This window comes from Necator americanus, chromosome X (genome assembly GCF_031761385.1).
Source record: "Necator americanus strain Aroian chromosome X, whole genome shotgun sequence".
Lineage (NCBI taxonomy): Eukaryota > Metazoa > Nematoda > Chromadorea > Rhabditida > Ancylostomatidae > Necator > Necator americanus.
The window spans coordinates 31,445,190-31,473,088 of record NC_087376.1 but is presented as its reverse complement, the minus strand read 5'-3'; the positions used below and the strand labels follow the sequence as shown (position 1 = coordinate 31,473,088).

Here is a 27,899-nt window from a genome sequence, read left to right as displayed (position 1 = left end):
CATGTATGTGGTCTGAGTAGAGTGCTCAAATCGGACCCTTTACACCTCCTTTCCCGTCAAAGCGTTCTTTCAAAACCTTAAGTAATATCCGTTTTGTCTCCATGTAGTCACGCAAAGTTTTTCCGAATTCTCATCCCTGCATTTACATGCTTGTTTTTGTATGATGAACTAACGAGCTCTGTGGTGTTATCCACGGTTTTCCAATGTTTAAACGTCTCTCTTTGGTTTTCCTCTTTTATGTGTGAAAACCACGCACATATAGTTGTACTCGAAATGAGATCTACTCCTTCAATTGACCAGTTTTCAGCCAGAGGTGAGCAAATTCTCCTACGCTGAGTCGCAGTAATGCTTATGCGTCGAGGCAAGAATGAACCAGCATAGAAACAGAAGCAAATAGAAATTTTCAGCCTCTTATCATTAAAATTTTATCAATCAAAATCAACAAACAAAAGAAATTCTCCATCAGATTTTCTACTTCTTACAAGAATCTTCTCTTCTTGACCTTAGCGAAAATATCGTCGGAAGCTTTGCTATAGCTTCTTCAACCTGGAAATAGCAGGTGGTAAGAGTATCTTAAAAATCCACAACAGATCAACAATTTAGACCAATTCCTACTTCGGGTGGAGATTTATTTTTCGTTTCTGGTAAATGAAAATAGAGGAAGATAATCGAGGCGATTACTGGGACAACAAACATGATAAGATACGACCATGAATCGCCAAGAGAGTCCCTCATCGGCAAGAATATTGTTACAATAACGAAACGACTGAAACAGTAGGTATTTTTAGAATATTGTGGCACGGGAGTACTTCTCAGGAACCGTGCCTGGAATTAAACTGGTTACCTCAACATCTGCACTACGCTTCCCCAGCTTTGAGCGCCGCTTCGAGCTGCTTGTCCTACCAGTTCAGCATTAATAAAGTAGCAAAGTGGACCAGGTCCAATAGCAAAGAATATAATGAAAACACAAATAACAAATATTAGGATGAAACCGAGAGCGTTGTACTGAAAGGATGTTTGGATGAATTCTCAATGAGCTGAAGGCAAATCGATGCAGAATGAATTTGACGAACAACACTTACCCCATACTTGTGGAAAGTAAACATTAAAGCAAAAACAAAAAGGTTGCATATTAAGCAGCCGGTGAATGCTACCAACAGAAGTGGTCGTCGACCAAATTTATCGACCACCATCGATGAGGCTACAATTGCAACCTGAAATGATTTTCCACCTTTTTATACGTAACAGCTGTTACTGAGAAGTTTAACAAATTCAAAGTATGATATACGCAGTAGACAATAGATTGCTAAAAGGAGAACGTAGCACAAAATACAGGACTTACCATGCTAACAAAAGCAATCCCGATATTGGCTAGAGATGCTTCCAATGTAGTCAACCCAGTCCCTCTTAGAATTTCGACTGCATATGCATTAATCACTGCAATGATTTTCTTCAATTCTCCTGTAGCTTTACATTTATGTAACATTACGTACTTAAGGAGTAGTGACAATCCCGCATTTGTTTTGCTTCTATCATCTTCTCACTTTCTTTGATGAGCACTGTTTTTTTTTGATCGACTTAAACTTAACCGACATAGGAACATTTCAGCCTACTTCGGGACAATCCGTTGATATTTTAAGGGAGATGTTTTAGTAGATGTCGAAGGGTAATATAATCACAATATTATTTCTGCTTTTAAATGCCTTGTTAAAGTGCTCAACTCCTAAAATCATCTATGTCTATCATCTTAGAACTCTTTAACTTTACTACTGTAAAAACTTGAACTTGAATCCCGATCATATCATAACAGTTTTGAGGGGCCACTCTTGGAACTACTAGCGACTGTAAGCGGAGGATCTGCGCTCCTTAATCTTCGTTTAGCAATAACTGAGCACAGTAATCCTCTAGGTATCTTCAAATGTTGTACGTTTACAGGCTAGATGCAAAACATTTTGATTCGGGATGAAGAAGTACGGTAACTGTGATGCGTCGTTCTCTGTCCATACACTCACCTTATTCATAGCACTGATTGTTTAATTATCTTCTTATTTATCGTTAGCCATTCTCTTAAAGAAAAAACTTCTTGAGAAAGACAATAGTGTCACCGTCTTGTTGAATTCTACGGATGTTCTCCCGACTCTGAAGCACTCTTGAAGCAAAATAATATAACTGACCGGATATGCCGCTGAACGACATCGCGAATGTTACAACAATACCAATCATCGCTTTTTTCCTCAATGATCCCTTCTTCATCACACTCGTCATAGTGTAGACCTTCGTGTACCGTTTCTGCTCCTCCTAGAGTACATAGCTCAGTAAGATGAAAAATAAGCAGAATAAAAGAAGGAGAAAAAAAGTCACCTTTATATTCAAAAGATGTTGCTGCGCAGCCTCTTCGTTGCATTTGTAATAGAACTTGAGCGATTTTGTAGCAGCTTCATAAGCACCTCTTTGTGCAAGAAACCTGGAAAAATCAGTGAGTGGGAAACAATTTTAGCTATTTCCACAATTGAATATTCTCCAAGACATTCCCAAGTTTTGATAAATTATACCTACCAGTCGTATAAAACTCGTAAAGTTAGAGAAATTTTTCACTTGAGGTCCTGGTCTGGTACTATTCATGGATTTACAATATTATAATCGAAAGACTAAGCTGTAAGCCAGATCAATTCAACCTTCTTAATTTTTGTGTACATTCTCTGAACACTTTTAGAAAGTTTTTCGAGATCAGTGTTTGACGGATAAGTTCTCATAGAGAGAACTTTCTTCAAATTAAACTTTTCATCGGGAACTGAAGATAATGGAAAACTGTCACTGCATGTAGACGTTGGTGAAAGTGATAACTGAGGAATCTGTCAACGTTTAATATTGATTATTTCTAATGTCCTCACTGTTAGTTGCAGACAGAGCTAGATAAATTTCTAAATTCCCTCTAATTTGAAAGAAGTAGTGTTCCAAATTCGAATAAAGGTAGGCTTTTTTTGAGGAGCTATTTGTTCCTCTTCACAAACAACTCTTACAATTTCTTATGCTCTAATCGTTATGAAGTAGTTATTGGATTCTCCCATTACTTGAACACTAGGACTGTCACCTAAAAATTAATAATGACTAGCTATTAGGTACTAAAAGATGGACAGTTGCTCGATTTCTGGTTCGTCTCTTTGAAGTGACTGATGTCAAATTCGCTGAATGAGCGCTATTGAACTCAGCGTCCAAAGTGTGTAAACAAAGAGGTCTTCTGAGGAGGGAGTTCTCCATTTCTTCAGAATGTTATACAAACCTCCCTAGTATACAAGCATGTGACTTATATTTCGCAGTTAATGAGTCCCGCTGGTGGTTTTAGGCTCACAATGAAATTCTTGTTCAAAATGTTATGTCCATTATTTTAGTCCAACCAGAGTTTTGCGACCAACATATTACAGTAGTAGTTTTCCATACTTTTGTAATTCAGAGAGGAGGCAGAAATTTAAGGGAGTGTGGTATTCGTAGTTTTTGGCTCAAACATTGCATTACTGCTACAAAAATAGATACATCCATCATCTTAGAGGATTCAAAATATTTGACAGAAAATTCCAAGAGTTGAATTAGGGTCGGGATGCAGCATTGCAACAGCTTGAATAACAATGAGGAAAACGCACAATTTTTTTATTGTCTAGAACTTGAATGTGTTTCAGTAGTGTGCAGCAACGTAATTCTTAATTTAATCTTTGTTCATGACTTGCAATGATTACCGTGAACCAAATGACCATCCGAAGGAGAATTAAGACGGAATTTAAGACCCAATAAAAGTAACATTTCTTATGAAACACATTATTTATTTTATTAATATCTTGATGGACTCACCCAGGTGTCTCTGGAAGAAAAGGGAGAAAAATAGCAAAAGATAGCATCATCACGATTTCACTGACGTAGATCAGATACCTGGAAACATCGTTTTATGTATTTTTAAGTCTACGGCTGTACGTATTTTAATTTGTATTTGCGCTTACCAATGGTCAAATGTGCCAAAAATTTGTGGCATTGCTATAATTGATCCCACAACAGTCCCAAATTGCACACATGTGCCAGTAATCATCCCAATTGAACCTCGACATTCTTTTGGGCTGAGGTACACGTAAATTAAAGTCGTACAAAAATGTAATGATTTAGTAACAATGGTTTTGAAAATACCTGACTTCAGAAAGGAATAGAGCTGCCAAACCGAGACTAAGACTAACAGAGCAACCCATGGTCACCCTGGACAACGCATATAACACGAAACTTGGGATCTAAAATTTATGAGTGAGTGGGAGTACAAGGACTATAAGATGAGAAAGATCGTGAAGACTCAACTCCTCATGTTGTGTGAAAAGAGTTGGTGTTCAGTGCTTCAGACCGTACTCTAACGGTCTCTTCAGAAGAAAAAAAACCTAATTGTTTCCCAATATTCTCCAACTTTCGAACTTCCTCGTAATTCAGCACTTTTGAAACTCTTTTTGAAAAATAATTCACTTTGTAGCACGGTAACGGTCATTTACACATTCACGATCAATAAGCTAAAAAAAGTTTTCTTAGAGAAAAACTCACAAATTTTGAAATTGCTGACAATGCTGCGGATATAACACCTATACCGATAGATACAAATAGCCCTCTTTTTCTTCCTATTTCATCAGCAACTAAGCGAATTAAGAACGATCCACACAAAGCACCCAGGAATATTACAGCAACCACGAAACTCCAGATTTTCTGAAACATGACAATTTTATACATACAGAATATTCTTTGCTTTTTAGCGCTTACATCTAAGGAGTTTTCAGATCCTGTAGTCAGTTTTTGTCCAACTGTTTCATTGAGAAACTGTATGAAAGCGAATTGAGATGGATTTGTAATGACAAGTTGATATCCGAAATGAAAAGAACCGCCTAAAGAGACAACCAGTGCCACCAGCACCATTCGAAGGCTCGGTGTTCTTTTCATTCTCTAGAAAAAAAAAGAGTTGATTTATTATAACTAATTACAAGATATCTAGAACGAAGAAATGTAGATACAGCAAGTATACATGTTTCTGATGAGCAATTGCTTCAGAACCTTGTTAGGACTAACCGTCTTCAGCTTGAAGACTTTTTTTTTTGCTGAGCCGGAAAACTCAAAAATAAATTTCTTGAGATCCATAAAGGATCACATATCGTAAACCGGAATAAACGGCTATGGTGGAGGCAAATTTGAGAAGGCAAAGGACGACACTCTACGAGGTGACATTCTAGTATTGAACTTAACCTTCGGACATTTGGACTTAATATTGAAAATTTTTCTTTTATCCGACGAAAGTGGCTATAAACTGGCATAATTTTCTCTTAAATCCAAGATTGTTAATACAAATATTTCATGAATAATCGAGATCATCTAGTTCCCAGTACCTGATATTTATTGACAAGGTATCAGATTTCGGTCGTTCTATATTCCCGATGTTTTTTGTACTGTTCCATAGTATTATTTCTTGTTCCTATTTTCTGCTGTCCCTTGATGACACTAGCAGAAAACTAATAACTCTCGTAGTGCAAAAAAATCTATTTCATTTGATCCACTATGACTAACCATTTTATTTCGAAAGCTATCATTAAATTAAGACTAAAAGAGTTCTAACCAATTATCGACCATCAAAATGAATCAAACTTTCTTCTTCTCTGACAACTTTGAGCGCAGATCGCGTCAGAGGACCGAAGAACTCTCACTTTAGAGGAAGAAAGGTGAGACTTCTTTGAGTGTTTTCCGACACGATCTTGTTCTTTTGTGTGTTTTGAGGTATTGAAGCCGGATTTCCAACAATACAACCAAGAAATTGTGTAGTATAGAAAGCTTCGACACCAGAACATTTACGACAGCCGGGAGAGAACAGGAGCTATTCAAACAAGAAGATTCCACAAAATCCCCGAAGGAACCAAACTTAAGTCCATGCCTCCATTATTAAGACAAGCTTGAGTCTGCATTCCTAGTGCTTTCCTTCAAAGGCGGCGTATCACAAAACGGACGGTGTTGTGAGCATCACCACTGTCATTTCGGCCGAGTAATCCAGAAAAGGAAGTGAGAAAAGTGTTGGTTGCATCGGTCGCCCCTACGATGCAGTCTATTACGCAATAGAATGCGAACAATTCCATTTTACGTCCGAGATCCGGGTAACGTAACTAACGGGTAACTCAAATCAGTACGAGAAGCGCTCCAAACTCGCATGATCCTTGCGGATTGTAATCGTTTTAATACCCGTAATAAGATACATCTTTGGAGACACGAGTGCAACAAAGCACGTTGTTTTCCTGGATTGCTATCTATTCACCCAGGGATACCAATATCTTTAACAAGTGTCTATTTTCCACTGTCCTTGAATGTTGAATATATAAGCCTAATTGATCTGCCAATATTGATATCGGTCTCTGTTTATCCCAGCATCGTCAATTTCCTGTTACAGTGCGTTTAAATGTATCAACCCAAGAATTTGAGGTGGTGCGGATTTCAGGTGGAGTGTTATACGGAATCGTAGATTAAAAGGAAAAAGGGTGATTCCGTTCATTTCTTTCTAATTGTCGCAGAAAATGGCTCGGAGGGGGGGGGGTGTGGGGTTTTTTTTTTCAACGGGTTGGTTGGAGCGCGCCACTCTTGTGTACGCATCTCCGTTTTTTACGGCAATTAGGAAGAAATGGACGGAAACACACCCCTCTCCATAATCTACTATCCCGTATACGAATACTCCACCTAAAATTTGGACCACCTCAGATTCGTGGGATGATGCCTTTAAGTAGACAAGCAGCAACCTAAATGATGCCAACAAATCTGCTAATTTTTTCTTCGACTATACAGATTAGAGAACAACATAGAAAAGTCTGCGCTCCAACCGGTAATATCAGATGGGTTGCTGACTACCGGCTACAATCTCTATTTAAATACAAAAATGATAGAATATAGGGACGGCCTTCTCTAAAATAATTTTATCATTTTCTTATCAGTTATTTTTGTGGACTGCAGTAAGCTAACAAAGGCAAGCACATAAGGGTCAATACAACAATGATGACATAGAAAAGAAGGGTAATGGGAACTTTAGACTATCAACTTTTGCTATTCTAAACATGAAGACGTCATCGTGTGGGCTATGGAACCGCATGTGACTCTTAACAGTTAGGAATGAAATGCTTTTGAACAAACAAAACCATAAGAACAATTGATACAAAGTAACAGCCAGCCACAGCCTCAACAATGTTCAGAAGCACGTGAAACTATAAGTGTTCTGAACATCACCAATTCAAGATAAAATTCATTGATAAAACAAATAAATTTCGTTTCTGACGAGTACGATACTATATATGCATATATATATGCTATATATATGTATATATATATGTGCTATTTATATATATACATATATATATATATATATATATATATATATATATATATATATATATATGCTTGTGCTGTAAAATCAAGCTCAAAACATATGATTGAATCAATTTCTTTGAATTGGTTTTTTAAATAAAATAACACTGAGCCTGTAACTTAAAAAAACAATTTAAATGTATAGGTGACAGGAAGTACTCACTTGGGGAAATCTGGGAATAAACAGGTATAAAAAGACAATAGAATGGAGATAACACTGTTAGGAAGACAAAAAGCGAGGTTGAATGTGTCACTGCCATACCTGAACCTCGTTTTTAAAACACGAGCAAAATCAGCTGACAATTTTTGATCGAGTTCAGAACCGAGAGTTGTTATTGTCTCACTAAGATAGCCTCATTCACTGCTGCATCCACAAACTCTTATTATAGTCTCCAACTCCTCTTCATGTAATCACAAACTCAATTGATAATGAATTTTATAGCCAAACAAAGTGCAAAATTCAAATCAACAGGAAAGAGAAGTGTAAGAAAGAGTAGAAAAAACGTTATTTAACCAAAGATTCCATAAGCAAACATTCAGAGGAATTGTGTCCAACCAAATCACGGGTAAAATTTTCCTTATAACGTTCCAGTACAAATATTTTTGTTATCACCCCCAGCAGTCTATTAATTCAACTGCACTGACATGGTGTGATGAATCCAGCTTTTTTTTTGTTTGCTACAGGCACTTTTAGTCTTCTCGATGGTATCATGAATGACTACGTTTTTTTTTCGCTACTTTCTCATATCTTTCTTCATCAACAGCTCATGATCTATTCTGGAGTTGTTTTCATCAAAACGATTCCGGAATTTTCGCTGGAGTTTGAGTATCGCTGCGTAATTTATTGATCTTACAAATGAGTCTCTAGTAATTCAATACAATGCGACATATCGCCAGGGGCCTGAATGCGAGTAAGAGCGCTTTGACTCCATACCTCATGAACACTAAAAAGTGCGTCGTCAATACGTTAACTGTATCTTAAGGCAAACAACAGTCGTTAAAAAACAAAAACTTACAAAAACTTACACCACTTACAGGTGACAAAAAATTAGACATTTACATTTTCTGAGCTACAAATCGCAAATATACCTCTCGTTAAATAGAAATGTTTTGTGAAAGCACAAAATGTTCCACTCTAATAGAAAGAATTTCGCAGTATTTTTTTTCGCTCATCACACCTCGATTCATACTGAAATTTACTGTTCACAGATATCTTGAAGCAAAAAATTATGCACAATAGTCTAGTGCACCATATCGATAGTTTCTTAAACGTTACAAATTGGAGAAGCGTACAACTTCCTCAGTTCACCTCAGTCACCTCGCTTCTTGTTAAAAAAAAGAGTTTCGTATAAAATGTACTGTATATCAGGTACTGGCTATTGGATTCAACCATATTTTTACATTTTGTCGTGAATGGCAAACCCGTCTCTGTCTTTCACGACAAAAAAATTCTGATCTGTCGCACATAACCAGTTTTTAAAAAAGTTAAGTCGACTACAACGGGATTCTAAATAGTCTAAAGACACCAAATTAAAGGTTATGGAAGATTCTTTCTTCTCCAGGACTTACCATCTATTTCTTCATCATTTAGTTTGGAAGCTAAACGACAGCATCATACGATAAAATTTTAGGGCAGTTCGAAACAAAAATGAATTTTCAAAAGTTTTCGAAATGACATTCCATAAAATCCACAGTAGGTAGTGTTTTATGCCTACGTGCAGGATCACATGAACACTTCCTAGCTCCTGATGTCTGTCTACAACACCCATTTCGATGGCTGTGTGCAACACCACAGCAACACTAACTCGTGATTTAAAGGCATCACCCCACGAATCTGGTGTCTGAATGTTGCGCACGGACACCTACGTCGAGTTGATGTTGCCGCAGTGTTGCGGACAGACGTCTACAATGAACCGGTAATGTTGCGATGTTATATGCATTTATGTATTCATCGAATGAAATGAATTGCCTATCGGGGCGTCCGAATGGATTTTTAACGAATCACAGGCGGGGATGGGGCGCAAGGATAGCCCGTCGCAATAGAGGACGTCGAAAGGAACCGCATTCCGAGACCATCTACTTACGGTATGCAGGGAAAGATGAGCGGAAGCACCCCTGTATTAATAATGTACGACCCGATATAGGTGTACTCCAACGAAAATCCCAGCCACGCCAGATTCGTGGGATGATCCCTCGTGGGTGGCTGCATACAACATCGCAACATCACTAATTCATTGTTGGCGGCGGTCTGCAACACTGCGGCAACTTCAACTCGACGTGGGTGTCCATGCGCAACACTACAACGTTGCATGTTGACGCCGTTGCGCAACACTGGGCAACACCAATTCATTGTTTATGTCTGCGTGCAACACCACAACACCGCCAATCCGTCGCTGGTGGCTGTGTGCAACACCGCAACAGCACTGATTGGTTGTGACGTCTGTGCGCAGGACCTCCCGTTGTTGGTGTCTTTGTGCAACGCCACGGCAACATCAATTCGATGTTGGTGGCCGTGCGCAACACAATTTGGGCTGTTGCAGTGTTATGGGCAACACCACAGCAACTCTTGTTGGTAGTTGTGTGCAGCGCCGCAACAGCACTATTGTTGACGTCCGTGCGCAACACTACAACATTACTTCTGATGCATGCGCGCAATACCATCACAACATTAATTCGCTGTAGAGATTCAGCCGCAACATCGCACCAACACTGGGTGGTTCTTGATGCCCGCTCACCGCACTGCACCAACCCAATTCACATCATTTTGATTTTTTTTTTTTGATTTTGAAATTTTTGATTTGACTACAAACGCATACAAATTCCATCCCTCCTAAATTCATTTAAACTCAAATACGGTAGTTGTATCCGCTGTTCGAATGCATTATTATAAAAATGTTTCCAGTTCATTTCCGCTTTCATTTTCATTTGGAACGAGTGGATACGTCAAAGCAAATCAGGCGCTGTATCTTAGTAGACCATATACTTCCGCGACCGCTTCTCCGCAATGCACCGGCTGATAGGCGCCAATTGGCGCCCCGCTGTCTCTCTGCGCACCACATATTATCTCACTGCTGTGAGATACCTAGCAATGGAAAGGATGCGATGCATATGGGGATTACTGATCCTTGTTCATGGGTGCCGGGAACACAACGACGTCATTTGACCATCTCCTAAATGAAAAGGTGTGTTACCAGTTACTGGAACGTGAGAACAGTTCCACAGAGCAGCGATCTGCGAGCAAGCGAGCTACGTTCAGAACTTGAATGAGGCCAATGAAGAAAATTGTCAATGCCATCTAAACAAATTTAGAGCAGACTAAACGTTGTCGATCGCATGTACAAACAGTTACTGCTTTCGAAAAATCAGGGCCATATAGAGACATGAGTAAGCTCCCAGAGCGAAGAGTAGGAAAGTAATCAGTTTGTGAGGTTTGTGATCCTTGAATGGACCATTATAGTGGTTCTTACCAAGAGACTAGTTATTAAAACTGATTGGGAAAATGATAGAGTGGTGGCCAATGGTCAGCATTTGTTTCCTTTTGAGCTCTTGTGCTGATTTTTCCTTTTCTTTTGGTTACATTTAGATGATGTAATCGAAGGTGATGCAAGAAATGCAGTCCGCTTAGAATTCAAGAAAATCTTAAGAAGAAAATCTGCAATTTCGTGCATCCTGAAAATAGCGCGGACATCAAATCAATCTATCAGTTATTTGTCGTTTCCACTGCTTTCGTCTTCTCCTGTTACTCCGTCCTTTAGATATCGATAAAAGGCGACAAACCGATCTAGATGTGTAAGGATTATTAAAGCCGTTTCTTCAGGTACAGGGAAGCAAAGTTGTTGGCGTTATAATGTTCATCCAAGTGGTGTTACTGGAATTTGTCAACGTTCTGAGGAGTAAAAATTTATCGCGAGGATCCTTAGAAGTGGCCGAACTAAGACAACTGGTGTAGGAATTGATATCAAGATTCTCGGAGACGTTAGTAGCAATCCACATTTAGCCATTCGATGTTTATAAAGATGTAATTTTTCGGAAACTTCCGTGTGTCTGCCATCAACATCCAACGTCATTCGGGTGCTGGCGATTGTTTAGTAGAAGACTCTGCACGAAATTGTCGGTTTCCGGGAAGAACACAATGATCTGAGTAGCATTTGCTAAAGCCGTGCTTTCATTGAATGGAATAAGATTGGCTACATGTGCTATTTGTTGATGTTGTTGTTCAAAAGTGATGGGCAGACTTTTGCTTGATGACTTCTCCACACTAGACTTAATCCTGAATATCAATTTCCTGCTCTGGATGAATCCTGTTCCGATCAATCCAAGTGCGACTTCTACTGCGACTTGATCAAACAAACGACCCCGAACTCTTCATCAAGGTATAAAGGAACAGAAACTGAAATGAAATGGAAATGGTGAGAAAAAAAACCTATATTATGAGCATCACCTTTAAAAATGCAGATAGAGTTAAACCGACAAAATAAAATAATAAAACTAATATTTGAAAAAAAAACTGCTGTAAAAGTTAACATATCAGGAGGGAAGAACAGGAAACTTATGAGATTGCAGGTCACGTTCGTGCAACATTAAGGAGTACCGTTATTGTGCCAAGGACAAGCGTGTTAACAAGCCTAAAAACGTATCTTTACGACCTATTGCATTTATGTGAAAATATGTTGACGGAAGATGGGCGTTGAAATGTGATGCTCCACACTTTGTCTCTATAACTATAGATGAAAATTTTTGAATTAAAAAAAAACACAACGACATGAACTGATAAGGTTTATACGTGATCGCACACAAACATAATGTCAAATAGGTAATAGTCGACTAGTAATCGTTGAATCACCAACGAGTAAAAGTCAAGTTCACGATAAGGCCGGTGTTTCGCGTTGGAAAACAAAACTGAAAATGGTATGGAAAGTCATCAACGGGTTGAACTCACAAGGGGCAGCTTATGCAAATTTCCAGCAAAAACTAGAACGTATTATACACCTCTAATCCAACAGTACGTATAGACGCATAGACCTTTTTGGTGGATGAGTGCCAGAGAAAAACTTGTAATTCACAAGCTTAAAGACAGCATAATACGAAATTGGTGATGTTGGGAGCTCTCAACGGAAAGATAGGGCTGTGAGCGTAAAACAAGAGTGTGATCGAAATACGCTCAATTCCCCTCTAGTTGTCATGAAAACTACATCGGAATCGATTTTGGTGATCAAATTTTCCCATTAGACCACTTCTAATGCGGCACATATGCGAGCGAAGGAGTGTGTGCATAGTTGCTCCCTATGTCGTTCCCACACACATACACATACATGCGTGTTGCGCGCCGTTACGAGCACTCGGTGAAAGCGTGCAGCGAGCTCTCTCTACAGTATGCAGAAACCCCCCCCCCAGACCTCGTTCCTTCTTGCTTTTTCCGTTATTTTCTCCGTACGGTAGTGCATACATAGAATTAAAGAGTTTTAGCGGAATTACTCTCATTAGTTTTACCGCTTGTTCTGAGGTGCCACTGGGAAGTTGGTTTGTTGGGATTTAATTTAGACCATTTTTTGTGTATTTGTACACGGCTAGCATCTTTCGTTTTCGTATTGAAAGGAAACCTTTATTCGCTCTTTTAATCTTTTCTCTTTATCCCAAGACATTTCCTCGGATGCTCCAAAATTTGGGTTTAGGACCTACTTTTTGTGTAACTGTGCATAGTTTGCTTAATTTCAGGACCGATCTTGAGATTTTCCTATAACCACTATGGGAACAAGCGGTAAACATGCACAATTACATTTTCAAAAAAAAAACAATCGAGGCAGGTATTAAATCCGTGCAAACTTAAGATCTTAGATTCGTCCTAAGATCAAAACAAACGGAAAAAAATTGATGGCAAAGGACTTTTGAAGATTGTATAATGTAACGCATTCATATATTCTTATACGAGAAATGACTGAAAACTTTGTAAAAAAAAAAACAAAAAGAAATCTCAAGTTTTCTTCGCGTTGTGTAAGAGGTCATTACATGCATTCACCGAGGACGCGTGGCGTCAACGCGTTACAACACATCTTGCGCCAAACCTATGTTTTCTTTCGTTGACCGAGGAATCTACCTGGAAAAAACGTGAAATTCTTGATACATCCTTGAAAACATCCTAAAACGTAGTTAATGGATTCATATTTCCCATATAATAACATCTAATTGTAAAATATACAACTATTTGATGTAGCACTGAACTTTCAAACACTGCAGAAAATCTATTTTGAGTCACCTTAACTCGGAATTAGGCTGTCCCTAAAAGCTTACCGCTTTACTCGTCCAACAGAAACAGGAAACTTGTAAGATGAAGGTAGAATGAAAATGAAATATCCGGGATTGGATACTTAGGTTATTTCCTGCTTTTTCATCTCAATGTGAAATTGTTGAAGCGTATTCCGTTACGCCGTATCCTGGAACTGCTAAAGTTTTGCTGATTTTATAGATTGCACGTGTTTGGCCCCGCCGCCGCCCGTGTTCCAAGCAGTTTCTTATATTTCCCACATTTGCAAATTATTCATCATTGCGATACCTATCCTTGAGCTACAGTGACTCGGTTTATAACCTTACATGGAAATTGGCTCAGAAATGCTGAATAAACCCTTACTGCTTAAAATTCGTTGTTATTATGAGTCGTCATCGAGTGGGGAAGAGTGGGATTTCTTTTGTTTTTTCATAGAATTTCATTCACCTCAGGTGAGGTCATCGCACAATGCAGTCATGCACGGCCCACCGCCTTCCGCAATGTCGGCCGGGTGCGGTGTCCAGGAAGAAGCCGACGAAAGTCGCCGATTATTAAACTGTCAAAGCTGTTGCTGGGTGAGCGGCGAACGCGCGCTCCTGCTAGGTTTACAACCAAGTCCCGTCAGCCCTCCCGACCATCCGTTTTTAACCCCGGCCGATCACGTTCCTCGTATGAGCCCTCTTACTTGTATCGATTACATTCATTCCATTACATCACATGACATAGCTAAGCAGAGCTGTTCACCAACTACTGACTACTAGCACTTCTCGTTCTTCATCTTGCTGTCAGCAACTTCCATACTGGTGGGTTGTATCGAGGTAACTTCAGTCACATGTGAACATGTTTTGGGATGTCCGCACGCTTGTACATGCATCCTTATGAAAGCTTTGGATTCGTATGCGGCTCTGTTTGATCACTTGAAACGCGGGCCGGTTAGTCGTTTTAAGCGTTTGGCTCGCTTTTTACAACTCGCCTTTTATCCGGCCCGTTGATAAATTCCTACGCTTCCCGTCAACCTTTACCACCTTTGCCGATCACCGACAATTTTCGGCAAATGGAAATTTTTACATGGTATAATTAAATCACATTTGCTTACCACAAAGTTCCTACAAGGATTTGCTTCTTCAACAAGGTCAATAACATGTTCCATTGAGTTGAGAGTGCAGAGCCATGGAAAATGTTGACGCAAAAAGATGCCTGAAGGCGAAGTGACCAGCATGAAAAGGATCCACAGATGATGATCTACAGCCCGCCGCTCCCTGCATCTGTAATGCGATAGAAATTTGTTTGAACCTCATTAAAATCTAATATCTATCACTACACAATTTGATCGAAGAGGTCTTTTTTTACGGTTTTTTCTGAGTGAGATTCGACGAGAGCGTAATTTAGAAGATTTACTTGTATCCCTGACTGTTCATCTCATCCTAGTAATGGTGTGACGTAATCGAGCAAATGTTTCCTCTTTTAGCGAAAAATGTTGATAAGAAATTGTGACTGCTTGCTTAAAATGGAAAGCCTGATTTGCTTCATTATCCTTGAAAGATTGTCCAATTCCAAATTCTACGCTTTACATTTTTTTACACTTTTCTACGCTTTGCATTTTCGACATCAGTGTATTCAGTCCAATTATAATGACCCGTGTATTTTTCTTTCTTCCGATATCTTCCAGCAAATTTGAGATACACATACCAGTGCCATCAGCCTATTGGGAATGAAAAAACATTTGATTTTCGTTTTTTTTTTTTGCATATTAGGTTGCATTTTAGTTAGTTTTCAACAACTAAATTTGCATGTGGTGGTATTAATTCAACTCAAGCAACTTCGCATTTACATGAATAAAATGAAGATTTTGGAGAAATTCAGGAACTACTATCGTTTCTCTAACGAATATTAGACGAAGTCTCTAAAGGAAAATCAGCTTCAATTCAGCAATTTAAGTGTCTGGACCACGATCGTACAGGCTGCATTAGCCATGTTACCGTAGTGTTAGAACCTTTTAATTAACCCGACAATCTATGTCGGATTCTCCAAGTTGTTGAGTGGGAGGTCGAAGCAGTTGTGGACTATCGCCTTTCACTCGTAAACTCACCTTAAATCAACATTCATTATTGAATGGACATTGAAGGACCACTTGTCGTTTCTCTGGATTGTCTGAAAAAATGTCTGATAAGGAAAACCTCCTCCAGAAATCAATCCAAAAAGGTTCAGAACAAAATAGAAAAGAACATAAGCATATGTTACTGTTTTTTTATAAAGTATTAAGGAAAACTTCCAGTATTATATATTCGTTATATACTGTACCGATTGTTCAAATCCCCTCATTTGAAGCTACCAATGCAGAGCTTTGGAAATCTTTGCTTTCCTGTACATAGTCTGGTTCCGTTCTTTATTAAGCCCATTCCCTCGGACGACTTTGAGCTTTCCGTGAAGGCGGTTCTCTCCTTTCTACAAAAACTATGCAATTCCCAAAAATCAGCATAGAAGCGCACATTCTGTGGACAGGATCAAACTGTCCCGGGACTACCACTGACAGCTGAATATTGACATTGGATGACAACCGGATCGCGTTTCCTTCGCTTTATTTCGTCTTGCACTGTTGCATATTTTGTGCATTTCCTCTTCAGCGCAGTTAGTTAACCGTAGTTTCGCTAAAAAAAAATACTGACAAACTATTCTAAGCAGTATTGTGAGTTTACATGTGCTTTCTTTTCAGTGTTCAATGTCCGAGGTTTTTCTAAGGTATTTAATGCTGTGCAGAGTAGGTGTTCACTTGAACTTTCACACTCACTGATTCTTTCTACTATAAGATCCGGTCTTATCACAAAGCAATACATTGGCACTTGTCGAGCATGCATGGTGAAAATGTTTGGCGAGCAGAGAGCGATAGACACAAGGACCGTCAAGAGATGAGCAAATGAGCATTCAACACTGACGCTCATAGACACCTAGAAAGCTACTTGAAGTACACGTTTTCTGTCTACTGATGGCTACTGTCAATTCTTCATCCGCATTGGAGTGCCAGCGTTGTCTGTCGATGACACAAAAAGACTACTCAACTTGTCGGGATACTTTGGAGACCAAGCATTCTTCTAATTTGTGCAAACCTGTGCCACTGAACTCCGCATACGAGAGTTCAGACACGACATTGGACAGGATCTTCTCGCTGTTCTTTCGCGGCAAGCAGATGATCAAACCTTTGAACCTGTGTCGGAGCTATACATTTTTCTGTTCTGATCAATTCACACTTTCCATACTTTTCGCACTGCTCTCTATTTTTTCCTGTTTGGGTCTGTTGTTGGGATCAAGAATGTCCAGAATTTTTCAAGGTAAAGCCACTTCGCCATCATTTTCGAAATTTATATCCTCTTTTTTTCCTTACATCTGTACATTGAGATCTCAGTTTCGTGTCATTTACCTGATCCAGAAATAATTTTTCAGTGTTGGGTTGGGTGGGCGCAGAGATGATGTGGTTGATCGTGTGCTGGGGTCTCATGGCACTGTTATGCTATTTGGCACTGAATCACCTCGGCACTCGTCCTGCTGATGATGCCACAAAAACCACCGTGCACTCAGCAGAAACGACGTCGCCAACCCGATACGATGCGTGAGTTGTAATGACTTCTTCTTCCTTCACGTCCATGTGCAACAGAACACAACATTGGTGCTATGCATTCAATGACGAAAACAACACGGGTCGGGTCCGAAGCTTGGCAACATAATAACATAGGAACGATACCATTATACCTGAAACACGATGGCACTGTAAAATGCGATCGCTTCCAAGGCTTCTCCCTCCTATCGATCCATATTTTTTTTCACATGAGCAAACACACCATTTAAAATTTAAAAGTTTCCGCCAGCGATGGATCGCGGTTGTATAGCTCGATCAACCCCTTACATTTTATCTTGTATCAATTAATTAAGTTTAATTTCGGCTGAAAAACAACGCAATGATTGCTCTTTTCCTTCCGCAGCACTATCAAACACATCTGCTTCCTAGTCGTTACAACAACTCAGAGCATGTGCCTCACAACTGATTACGTATCGCTCAGAGAAACAATGCGCGAAGGATACGTCTGAGTACCCGAAAAATAAATATGACTGTGACATGAAGTTTCAGTAATCTGCAAGGCACCGCTCGTCTTCAGCCAATCCCGCTCCTTTTCAAATAATTTGTTTGGTTAAAACTAACCTGATCATTGCAGTAGGAAAAAAATGAAGCGCGAGGAGAAAATAAATATGTTCCGAATCCAAGGTTAATATCCCTCTTAATTCATTTCTACTGCTTTGTTGATCATGGGATATCTATCATCGTTCAGAAGGGATAAGTACGACATAAGTCATCTGTTTCTTGTGCGCAGATTGTGTGAACAAGATGAACATACAATCCGCACTTTTCTCGCATCACCGCTCCGTACAAACTTTGCGCTGTTGAATTTGATGTCGTAATTTTTGAGAACAATTAGTTAACATACGCGAATAAAAATTATGATGACAACATAGAGTCACACCCGTAGATAGACGAGTCTCGTTGGTGCGCAATTTTTCTTTTCAAAGTCTCAAAAACACCGTATCCTTCCTTCACCTCATTCCTTGAGAAGTTTATGACGTTGAGATTTCGAAGTACACTTGCTGAAAAAAAGAATTCAAAGGCACTAGCTGTAGGATTTACATCGTTTCACCAGCTGTATTCATGTACTTTGGCTACCAAACTCTGCAGCTGTCCACTCTTTCATTTTGTTCATCATTCACCTCGTGTCAGAGTTCTTCTCATGTGCAGACGGTTTAATGTTTTTAAGATGAATCTAAAAATTCTCCTGTTGTTTTCTTACCTTCCTATTTTCCACATTGACTTACGATTACATCAAGCCTACACGTATAAGAAACAGTGTTTTGAATGATTTCCCATCAAACTGTATGAAGAACGTTGAACATTCCGCGCCAAGCGTCTTATGACTTCCTTAAAGAAAACTCTGTATACAACCTATGCAGTTCTCTCTTTCCTTCTATTTTGAAACGAACAATTTGACACTCTGAAACAATGAACGATTTTAGAGGTACGTTTGTGCAAGACGAGGCTACAGCGCTACAGCATCCACGTTCCAAAACATAAAAGATCTCACCTTGAGCATTTTAGAGTGGCGACAATATTATAAGCCTAAAGGCGTTTTGCGAGCACAGTGCAGTAGTTCATTGTACCTTTTTTGTTGCTCAGTTGCAGCGACTTTAAACTTGAGTCACTCTTTCGAGACGGTGACAAACCTTCAAGTGGATAAACAATGCGAGGAAGCACTTTAACACAAAGGAAGCCGTTTGAGAAAAAATTGACTGCATTTCTGTTTGCGCTTTCTGTACAACGGAATATTGCAGCTCAAACAGCGAATGGACGAACGAAGTGTTAGCATGGGTTTACAACAATTTTTTAAAAGTACCCGGACCTTTGGAAGCATGGATAAAGTCGCTTAATGACGCCGCCAAGAAAGTGAATCGACCGGTTCGTGTCAAAGATTCGTGAAAGAATTGTGGAAGTGAGGAAATCTTAACATTACATTTTAATTCTTAGATCTTTGTTATAGACTGAATGCGAAGTAATATTTGATGGATTTGGAAATCATATGCATGTGAAAAAACCTCCCAGGCTCAGTCACATCCGAGTTGAGCACGGACCACGTGAACATTTGGTGAGTCGTTACCTGTGATGTGTTGCTGTATTAGCTTAGAGCTTGGAAGCTAAGGTTTTCTTTCCAGACCCTTCGGACAAACATTCACCTTCCATGCGTTTGCCTTAGAGTCGTTTCATCTCAGCGAACGCCTGAGAGGCTTTTGGTCAGCAACTTCGACGCAAATATCGTCGATCTGCGTGGAGAGGTACGTCTAAACTTTATTCATCTACATAACTATAATAATTAATATAATAACACATTCAAATACATGTCTTGTAAAAACTGATCTATCTTGCGTGCACAATAGGTGCCACCGCTGTGTGATTTCTCTTGCCATAGGTCCTCGGACAAAGCGGCAGAACATTTCTATCATGATATTTACCGGGATAACACTGTCTGGAAGCGGTATAGCTTTTTTTCCTCTATGAAATGTGCACTTCCACTTTTTTCTCTGATTTCTGGAACGAATAGCTGCACATTTTGGCTCAAAATGTCTGAAGCTCAAAGCGTAAACGAGATGACGACAGATATATAGGTGTTCCTCGCTTTCAACTTCCCTACTTGTTCCTCACATTTTGAAGTTTCACAACTAGTGAAGCTCACCTTCACTTCTTACATTTTCACATTTTTTACAGTCTTTTTTTCTGCACTCTCACTTTTTCGAACTCGACACATACATTGCGACTGTGTTGATTTCGGTAGATCAAAAGAATGTGCACGAACGTTACGATTGTTACAGCACTGGATTTCGTTCTTTTTCTCATATGGATTCAGTATCGATGCTTTTTGTAGATTCGATTAACCTCTAGATTCTGCGGTTGTTCTGTCGCTCAAGTCAGAGAATCTGCGATAAAATTAATTGAGATAAGGTAGTAGATCATCTCCGATCGAAAAGATGAGAAATCCAATTTTCACCACATTTTCGTACTATTCTCAACTTAGGAATTCAACCTGAGGAAATGGTAGTTTTGTAGTGCAGTTTTGATTAATTTGAAGATATTAGTAAGAATATAGTGCTCAACAAAAAAAAAACAAGAAAAACCTCTCGCTCCAACAGAAGGTATATTGGATTATGTTAGGTATATGCATGTATGAAATTGAAGACGTCAATCGCTTACCTGTAAAAAGACATATAGAGAGCAAATTTTCCATTGAACATGTGATCCACAAGTTTTAGATTGGATTTCCTTGGGGCCTTGGAAGTGTATATTTCCATGAAAACATTGAAATGTTCAGCTAACTAATTGAGGACGAGTTTCCGACCATCATAATCTTTCCACCAGAGGTGATGTAGTCACTTAAAACACAGCATCCCTCAAAAATGATGGTGTTGGATTCTCTCCTAGAATAGAGAGTTAGAGGTATAGTTCGCGCGTATGAACGCGTCCACACTCAGTTCCTCTCAATTATCTTTTTTTTTTTTTAAACAGCGTGAGAAACGGATTTGCTGCGCCCAATGCCCTACGAGGCACCAGAACGAGCATAGACATAAATGCCGCGTTTGGGAGTAAACATTGAAAAAGAGCTTTGACAACCCACTAATGTTCGATCGCTCGCAGACGAACCACGTTCAGATGCCTCGTAGGGTCGTAGGATAATTTGGTGCAATAGGGCCTTTTCCCACGCCTTTTTTCTAGATAATCCGGGGGGAACTGAGCGTGATTGCGCTTGCAGCCGTAAACTACTCCCTTAACCATATCTATTCGTTGAGAGATCCTAACACCATGAATTTCGTAGATTTTGCCCTAGGTTCACTAGCGAATCTGAATGTCAACTTACTCGATGGCAGAGCTGTTCGCTCATATACATCAAGTTCGTTTTTTATGTGCCTTATTCAGGTGGAATGCCGTTTTGCATGCATAGCCAATCAACTTTTTCTAATGGGATGCTTCAATGGAAGGCCGGAAATGGATATAGAATTAACAAACACAGATTCTAATGCCGTATGCTTTTTTTCTTTCACTGCAGATATAACCTGTCGGTTTATGAATACTTCATACATGCACTCATTCCAGCAAACACAAGTCTCCCTCGGACTAGTCGAGGAAAAAATTCGGCGTTGTTTATTGTCGGCCGTCACAAATATCAATCTTTCGGAAGCGTTGCCACCAAATCCGGATGATTGGCGAATGGAAGACCACCACATGATGGACACATTTCACGAAAGGGTTTATCACGACCAGGTTGGATCAGGCAGAGCGTACTGAAAGAAGTTATTCTCTATAGGAAACTATGTTACAGAATCATTCACCCGTCATCTCTACTACACCCACAACTCCTTCACCCAAACCTATGATGGATCCAAGCCGGCTGTCCGGAGAGGTGCCAGGTGTTCCTATGCAAGTTCCCGAAATGTTCAAAAAACTAAATGAATCTCATGTAGGCCAGATTTTCTTCTCGAAGTCGTGTATGGCATGAGAAAAAAGGCAAAACTTTTTCAGTTGATATCGCCAATGACGAATAACAACGCTCCAGCAAACAAACTGCGTGTTAAAGTGATAAAAGCCAATCATCTTGGAAGGGGTGCAGGTCTACATCATATGCATGCCAACATTTCACCTGTTGTTTTTTCATATAATTAAATATTTTAGCAAATATCGATGTCCACCAACCATATGTTGTGATTGAAATGGATGAACCAGCACAGAAATTCACAACGACAAAGGGAATAAACGCGTGCCCTTATTGGGAGGAAACATACGACTTGTAAGCAAATTGAACTTTTATTTCATGTTGAAATCTTATCCCTGTAAGATAACCAGATTCAATAAAAATGAGAAATGTTGTAAGCAGTGAAATTTTAGCGACTTGACTCCAGCGTCGGAAGAGATTCTGTTCGAAGTCTATGATGCAGGGACGAAGGTCACGTCGGATGACGACAAACACTTCCTCGGACTTGCCATAGTGAACTTCGAAGAAATTAGAAAAAGTGGCGAAGTGCGTTTGAAGGGGTTTCTAAAATACGTCATTCGAAGATTCACTTTCTTTGAAGATTTCGTTACGAGAAGTTCCATTTGCTATGGTTTCCATTCACTGCGATGATATCTAAAGATTACTGTTGTGGGACTCAAACAGATCGCACTTCTAGCCTGAAGATAGCGTGTCATGAAATTGGCGATGTTGTGTTCTCTCCACAAATAGGTTTATCATGCTCGATTTTTCTGAGTAATCCAGAAAAAGGTTTGTATAGTAGCTCTGTGTGACTTCGTCTCTACAGCTATGCAGATTACTGGGCAATAGAGTGCGGGCAACTCGGTTCAACGTCCGCAATCCAACCAGTATAAGTCAAATAAGCAGTAGAAGCAATCCCACCCTCACAACCACCGACATGTTGGGAACTCCCCGCATTCTATAACCTGTGACAATCGTGGATGGGCTGCGCTTTCAACGACACGAGTTGTCGTTGCTGGGGGAGTACTGGAGGAGTATGTAACAAGTTACACTGCTAAAGGAAAAGAAAGAGAAACGAATCACATAAGGCTGTTTCAAACGACTTTTTCAGGATTACTAGGAGGTATTGGGCGCTTAAACTCGTGATTTATACATTTACCCCAATCTATTCTTGGAGTGATCCTATGTCGTCAAATCCATGATACGCTACCCGTAACTAGAGTCCTATGAATCAGCTTATTAGTAGCTCTATCTGCATTTTACTGTCTAACCCATTACCTCTAACCGATACAGTTGCAGAATCTGCATAATTTAAAGTTGCAAGGAAGACCTTACAGAAAAGACGATGTGGCTGGAGAACTTACTGTACAGGTAACCTTCCAGAAAATAATTAAGTACGAATGAGAGGCGTTTCCATTCTCACACAAGCTTCATTTTAGTTTGATTTCTACTACGATCCTAAAACACTAACAGCTGGTAAAGTTGTTGATTCGGTGAAAATTCGACACAGCAATGGAAGCGAATTCCGCGAAACGGTCACAACGCAAAGAAGAGCAATTTACGACCCTCATGGTTCGGAATTCCGACTATATTGAAGTAGTGAACAACGAATACAAGCTACTCTTGCAGATAACTACGAGAATACCGAAATAATGCCGAGAAAAACCACAACAGTAGTTGTAAAAACAGTGGCGCAAGTGGGTTAACCATGCCTTCTTCGAATACTTCTTAATCAACTCGCAAAATTTCACACATTTCAGCAGTTGAAAGAAAAGCCCGCCATTCAATCTGTTCATGGATCGATGGAAAATGCTGTCGATCCTCATATACAGCAAATGCTCGACCAACAATTTCAGAATGACCCAACCATGGAGCAACTCAGGGCGGGTCGTTTGCAACGTTGTTTCTAAACTTCAAATAAAACACTAACTTCAATAAGATTTTGCAGGAGAACCTCCAAAGAGTTGTAGATAGTACCCCTCCAGCAACGACAACTCGTGTCGTTGAAAGCGCAGCCCATCCACGATCAATACCTTCTACGGAACCATTAGACGAGAGGAGAGGTCGCGGTGAGAAGTGTACTAGAAATAACTAACTACTGATTTGAAAAACATTCGATGAGCATTCCAGACCGCGAGAAGAAGCCGATCCCACCGAAAAGAGAGCGATCTTTTTTTGGCGAACTGCGAGATCGGCTTAGTGGGCGTCGAAAAAGCCAAACACAGAGGTAAGACTTCTTATTCTCGGATAAGGACAGCGAATCTCTTAAATATCGTGTCTGTATGGAATAGTCTCAAGAAAAACAAGGCAAAGATTTACAATGTAATCATACCTTTTTGTTAATTGCTGGAACTGAAAGGAGTTAATGTGTTACAAAATTTAAATATTGGGATTTCTATATGATCTCAGAATAAACGTTTCAAGATCACGATCAATGGATGTCGATGGGCCTGAGATTGAGGAAGCAGTTAGCCTCCCGCCAAGTCGTGATCCAAGTAGGACGAGATATGCAGGTAAGGCCATTCTTACCGTTTTCTTTCTCAACTGTTATAAAGTATAGTTGTAGTATAGTCATAGTTCTCAACTAACTATTATAAATTTTTTTCAAGGCTTAAACGTTTCTGTTGTTTTAATAGCCCACGAGCTTGCAACTCAGGATTTGATCCAGAAATGTAAGCACACTTAGTTCAGAGATGTGTCCCATGAGAAAGTGACAGTGGTGAATACTTGTTCACTGCAGACTTTTTTCTGCTCATCTCACCTTTTTGTATTTACAACTGGATTTAACAATTCCAGAGAAAACGCTAACATTTTACTTTTGATTTTCAGCTTCAACGGGAGGCGAACGGTATAATGAAACTCAGTCCGTTGGAGGAAGGTCGGGTGAATCTAGCAAGAGTTTATACCAACACAGCACTCTGGTTCTTGAATTAGAGCATGAAAAACAATTAAAGTTCGTCATTTCCACGTTTTCAGCTCCTTTTTTAGATAACATTTTGTGACTACAGGTATTTCCTGATTCCTCCTTCAATGTTGAACGAGCCAGCAGCAGCAAAACTGATGCGACGAGGCAAAAAGCTGCACATCTACAACGAACACACTTTTGTGGCTGTAAAAATCCGAGGGTTTGCACTAGAACATTGGTTAAAAGAATGATATTCATTGAAGAAGCTTATATCCCCTACTGTAATGGAAATCGTGCCGAGACCATATCCAAAGTCCGCAGCGCAAACTCTTTTGCATAGGAAATGAGTCACGAGCGCTTCAAGCTCGCTCCGCTCACCGTGGCGTCGTCTGTTGTTCGTTTGTGATCTCGAACACTGAAGTCAGCTAGCACATTTTGACCTTCAGCTGCTCAACGTAACGGCTACGGTAGCTTTAGGGACAATATTTCTTCCAGAAAACTTCCTGTCAATACTTACTAACGCAGAAGACGCAAACTCCAAGACAGTCCATTTTTGCAAACTTTTAAATCCCCGTCAATTTTGAGCAACCTAAGCTGCGGCACATTCCTCCGACTGTCCAGTATTGATTAGTTTGAAAAAAGTTGTCGAACACGGGAACGTCTTATGATCCAGCTGTGCAACAATTATGTGTGGGTATGCTAAATAACGCCTCTTACAAACCTTCTCTTTTCATGATCTCAAAATCGATAACGATTGCGGGGATTGCCTTGAGTAACCTGTGATATTGAGAACGTAATTATTTATATCCCGAATACTGTGTCTATATGAAGTTTTATTTACTATCATACTACTTTACTCCCTAGCATTTGAGCGGCTAACTCCGTGAAACCGAAGTCGTGATTTTGTTCTTTCTGTAGGTTCCGATTTTTCTTTTCTTTTCTTTTATTTTGCCCACCATATGTATAATATATCTAAGATTGATATTATACATATATAATTATATGTGAAATTGTTCCGTTCAGTTCATAGGATAAACATATCTTCTCGAACTTCATTTTATTCTTGGTTCAGTATCGCTTAATTTGCCAAAATTACGGTTACGTCCCTATAAATTTTGCACTGAATGAACCGAATGAATTGAAAAGCATAAGCGTGAATCGCATAATATATTGTTATATTTATGTTATTTATCTTTCTTTCAGCGGTGTAAATTGCAACGTCTGCCAACAACGGATAAAATCCAGTTTCTCAAAGCAAGCATATCAATGTCGAGGTAAATTGAGGACTAAGAAGAAGATGTGAACAAGAGCTCCTATAATATTTCTTTTCAGATTGCAAACTCGTATGTCATAAATCCTGTCATTACAAAACTGACGCATTTTGCACCCAGAGCAATGTTTCTAAACTTCAAATGTAAGTTTCATTGTTGTTCATTCCAGAAATGTAGCTGCCGAATGGTGATCGCCAACTTGTTTCAGTTCGCCACAGTTCTGGTGATATCCAGGAATATGGTGGTCGCTCTCATGTAGCGTTTTATTATATTTTTGTTTCGCTTCAAACATCTATTAATTACCTCTACGAAGGTGAACATCCGTCTATGTAAACATTTCCAAACAAGAAAAGAGCTTATCCTTCCCCGCATTATGTTCAACCGGAATCTCACTCCGTCTATCCTACTCTGCCGGCTGCATGTCAAAAATGTTTCCCCTCACCGTTAACCGAGAACATTTCAGAGCCAAAGACGTCGACTGGGCGCACTTTTTAAGTCATTATCAACTCGAGGAATTCATTTCGTTCGATGGTGTCTGATGGAAATCCACGTGCTTCTGAAAAAACAAAGAGGACCGGCAGATGACGTACGCTGTGCGTCTGTTTGAACGAAATAACGTCCATTCACTCATTTCTATCTCCCGGTACCGGCGAGGTGATATGTATGTACCCAACCGCTTTTCCTCTTTCCATGCTTGCCAAACCTCTACCTGCAATCCATGTATGTCTAAAATGATGGACCCTGCAAAGCCAACAATGTCAAAAGTCAAATAATCTTGTTCATATTGCTCAGCTTCTTCTCAGTCCAAAAATGCACTCAGGAGGATGTGATTTTTAGTATCTTCCTTCTGTTAGTGTTTATTTGCCTTGACAGGATCAGTTGAACGTTGTATCCTTAACATTGTCATCAACAATACTTTCTGTGAAGGTCATTTCTTTTTTTTTATTTTTTAGCATCTGCTAGCGTGCTTATGTTATTCACCGAACGAAGTTGAGAACGGTGACAAATATAACTAGAATTTCAATGTGTCAAATAAAAGCCAGTTTATGTTCTGATAATTCAAGCTCAATAAAATCTATGATCTTATGATGGTGAAGAATCACTCAGAGAACGATTGGTAGAGACTGCCGGAAAGTCAAGCAAAGTTACATCAAGGCAGATCACAATTTCCCTGAAAATTTGTAATTCTGCAATTTGGAAGTGTTTAGCATTTACAACATGATAGCTGTTAACTGACCACTCATAACTGATGCAGGTTCTTCATCGGACGTAGACCTCACGAAACGGTTACTGAAGACTTCCCAGAAGTCAAATTGAAAAAAGAACAACACAAAAAAATGTATTCAAGAAAAACACATGCATATCACTCCAATTCGTTAAAATTTGACCTCAATAGCTAACAACCGTCTCGACTATTACAACTATTGCATGTACTTGTTCATCTGGTGGGTTAGTGTCAATTTATATGGACGTCTTAATACACCTGATCTTATACGAATGTTCGAAAAGTTTTTATTAATATTCACTGCAAAATATTACATAAACAAATTTTGGGGAAAAGAAGAAAGGGGCTCGCACCAGCCGGATAGCATGCCCTAGGTGGGAAGACTATCTATGCTCTCCTCGGAGGACAGTCTCTGACAACACATGTTACATAATATTTGTTACTGTTGCATTCCGACATCTCCGTTTCTTCAGTAAGCTTGTCCACGAACTGTTAGACGCGATGTAGATGTAATATTATTCGACGAATGTTCCCAAACTAGTTGTTGCTGTCGTATTCCCCAAATCTTCGAGCTGGTGTGCTTCAGAAAAGCATCCAATGAACTGAGTTCCTATTTGCGACCTTCAGATGCCTCAGAACAACGAGATACCTCGGAGCTCCTCAAGCTTAACAAATGTATGAAACTGATATGAGATACGTATGTCAGTTATAGCTTCGTGTTAATTATCAAGTGTAGAATGAACCTGGTTGATGCATTCTGGCATATTCGTGCGGATCC

The 27,899-nt window shown here is 39.5% G+C and overlaps 2 protein-coding genes across 5 annotated transcripts; one reads left to right on the top strand and one right to left on the bottom strand.

Annotated features, from left to right (window-relative positions):
* Window positions 1-471: 471 nt before the first annotated feature.
* RB195_026062 (uncharacterized protein) lies at window positions 472-16,605 on the bottom strand (the record flags this gene model as incomplete). Of its 2 annotated transcripts, XM_064214447.1 has the most annotated exons (15): window positions 472-546; window positions 616-766; window positions 845-1,005; window positions 1,083-1,214; window positions 1,343-1,437; window positions 2,175-2,298; window positions 2,362-2,464; window positions 3,844-3,921; window positions 3,990-4,103; window positions 4,171-4,268; window positions 4,567-4,725; window positions 4,780-4,959; window positions 14,763-14,863; window positions 16,198-16,314; window positions 16,455-16,605. In XM_064214447.1, 15 exons carry the CDS (start codon window positions 16,603-16,605, stop codon window positions 472-474), a joined length of 1,839 nt encoding a protein of 612 aa, XP_064070328.1. The 2 variants fall into 2 exon arrangements, with proteins under 2 accessions (XP_064070328.1, XP_064070329.1); XM_064214448.1 differs by lacking the exons at window positions 14,763-14,863; window positions 16,198-16,314; window positions 16,455-16,605 and having other exon boundaries at window positions 4,780-4,932.
* On the top strand, window positions 14,167-26,435 carry RB195_026061 (uncharacterized protein; the record flags this gene model as incomplete). 3 transcript variants are annotated; one of them, XM_064214445.1, is made up of 24 exons in its annotated part: window positions 14,167-14,353; window positions 14,428-14,469; window positions 17,105-17,270; window positions 19,037-19,160; window positions 19,243-19,347; window positions 19,415-19,534; window positions 21,168-21,272; window positions 21,345-21,512; window positions 21,571-21,708; window positions 21,771-21,852; window positions 21,921-22,035; window positions 22,134-22,266; window positions 23,020-23,091; window positions 23,160-23,292; window positions 23,350-23,417; window positions 23,481-23,603; window positions 23,669-23,789; window positions 23,851-23,947; window positions 24,145-24,233; window positions 24,550-24,673; window positions 24,729-24,845; window positions 25,829-25,899; window positions 25,958-26,039; window positions 26,360-26,435. In XM_064214445.1, 24 exons carry the CDS (start codon window positions 14,167-14,169, stop codon window positions 26,433-26,435), a joined length of 2,658 nt encoding a protein of 885 aa, XP_064070325.1. The 3 variants fall into 3 exon arrangements, with proteins under 3 accessions (XP_064070325.1, XP_064070326.1, XP_064070327.1); XM_064214446.1 differs by having other exon boundaries at window positions 21,771-21,858; XM_064214444.1 differs by lacking the exons at window positions 14,167-14,353; window positions 14,428-14,469 and adding an exon at window positions 24,330-24,392 and having other exon boundaries at window positions 17,128-17,270.
* Between the last annotated feature and the right edge of the window lie 1,464 nt (window positions 26,436-27,899).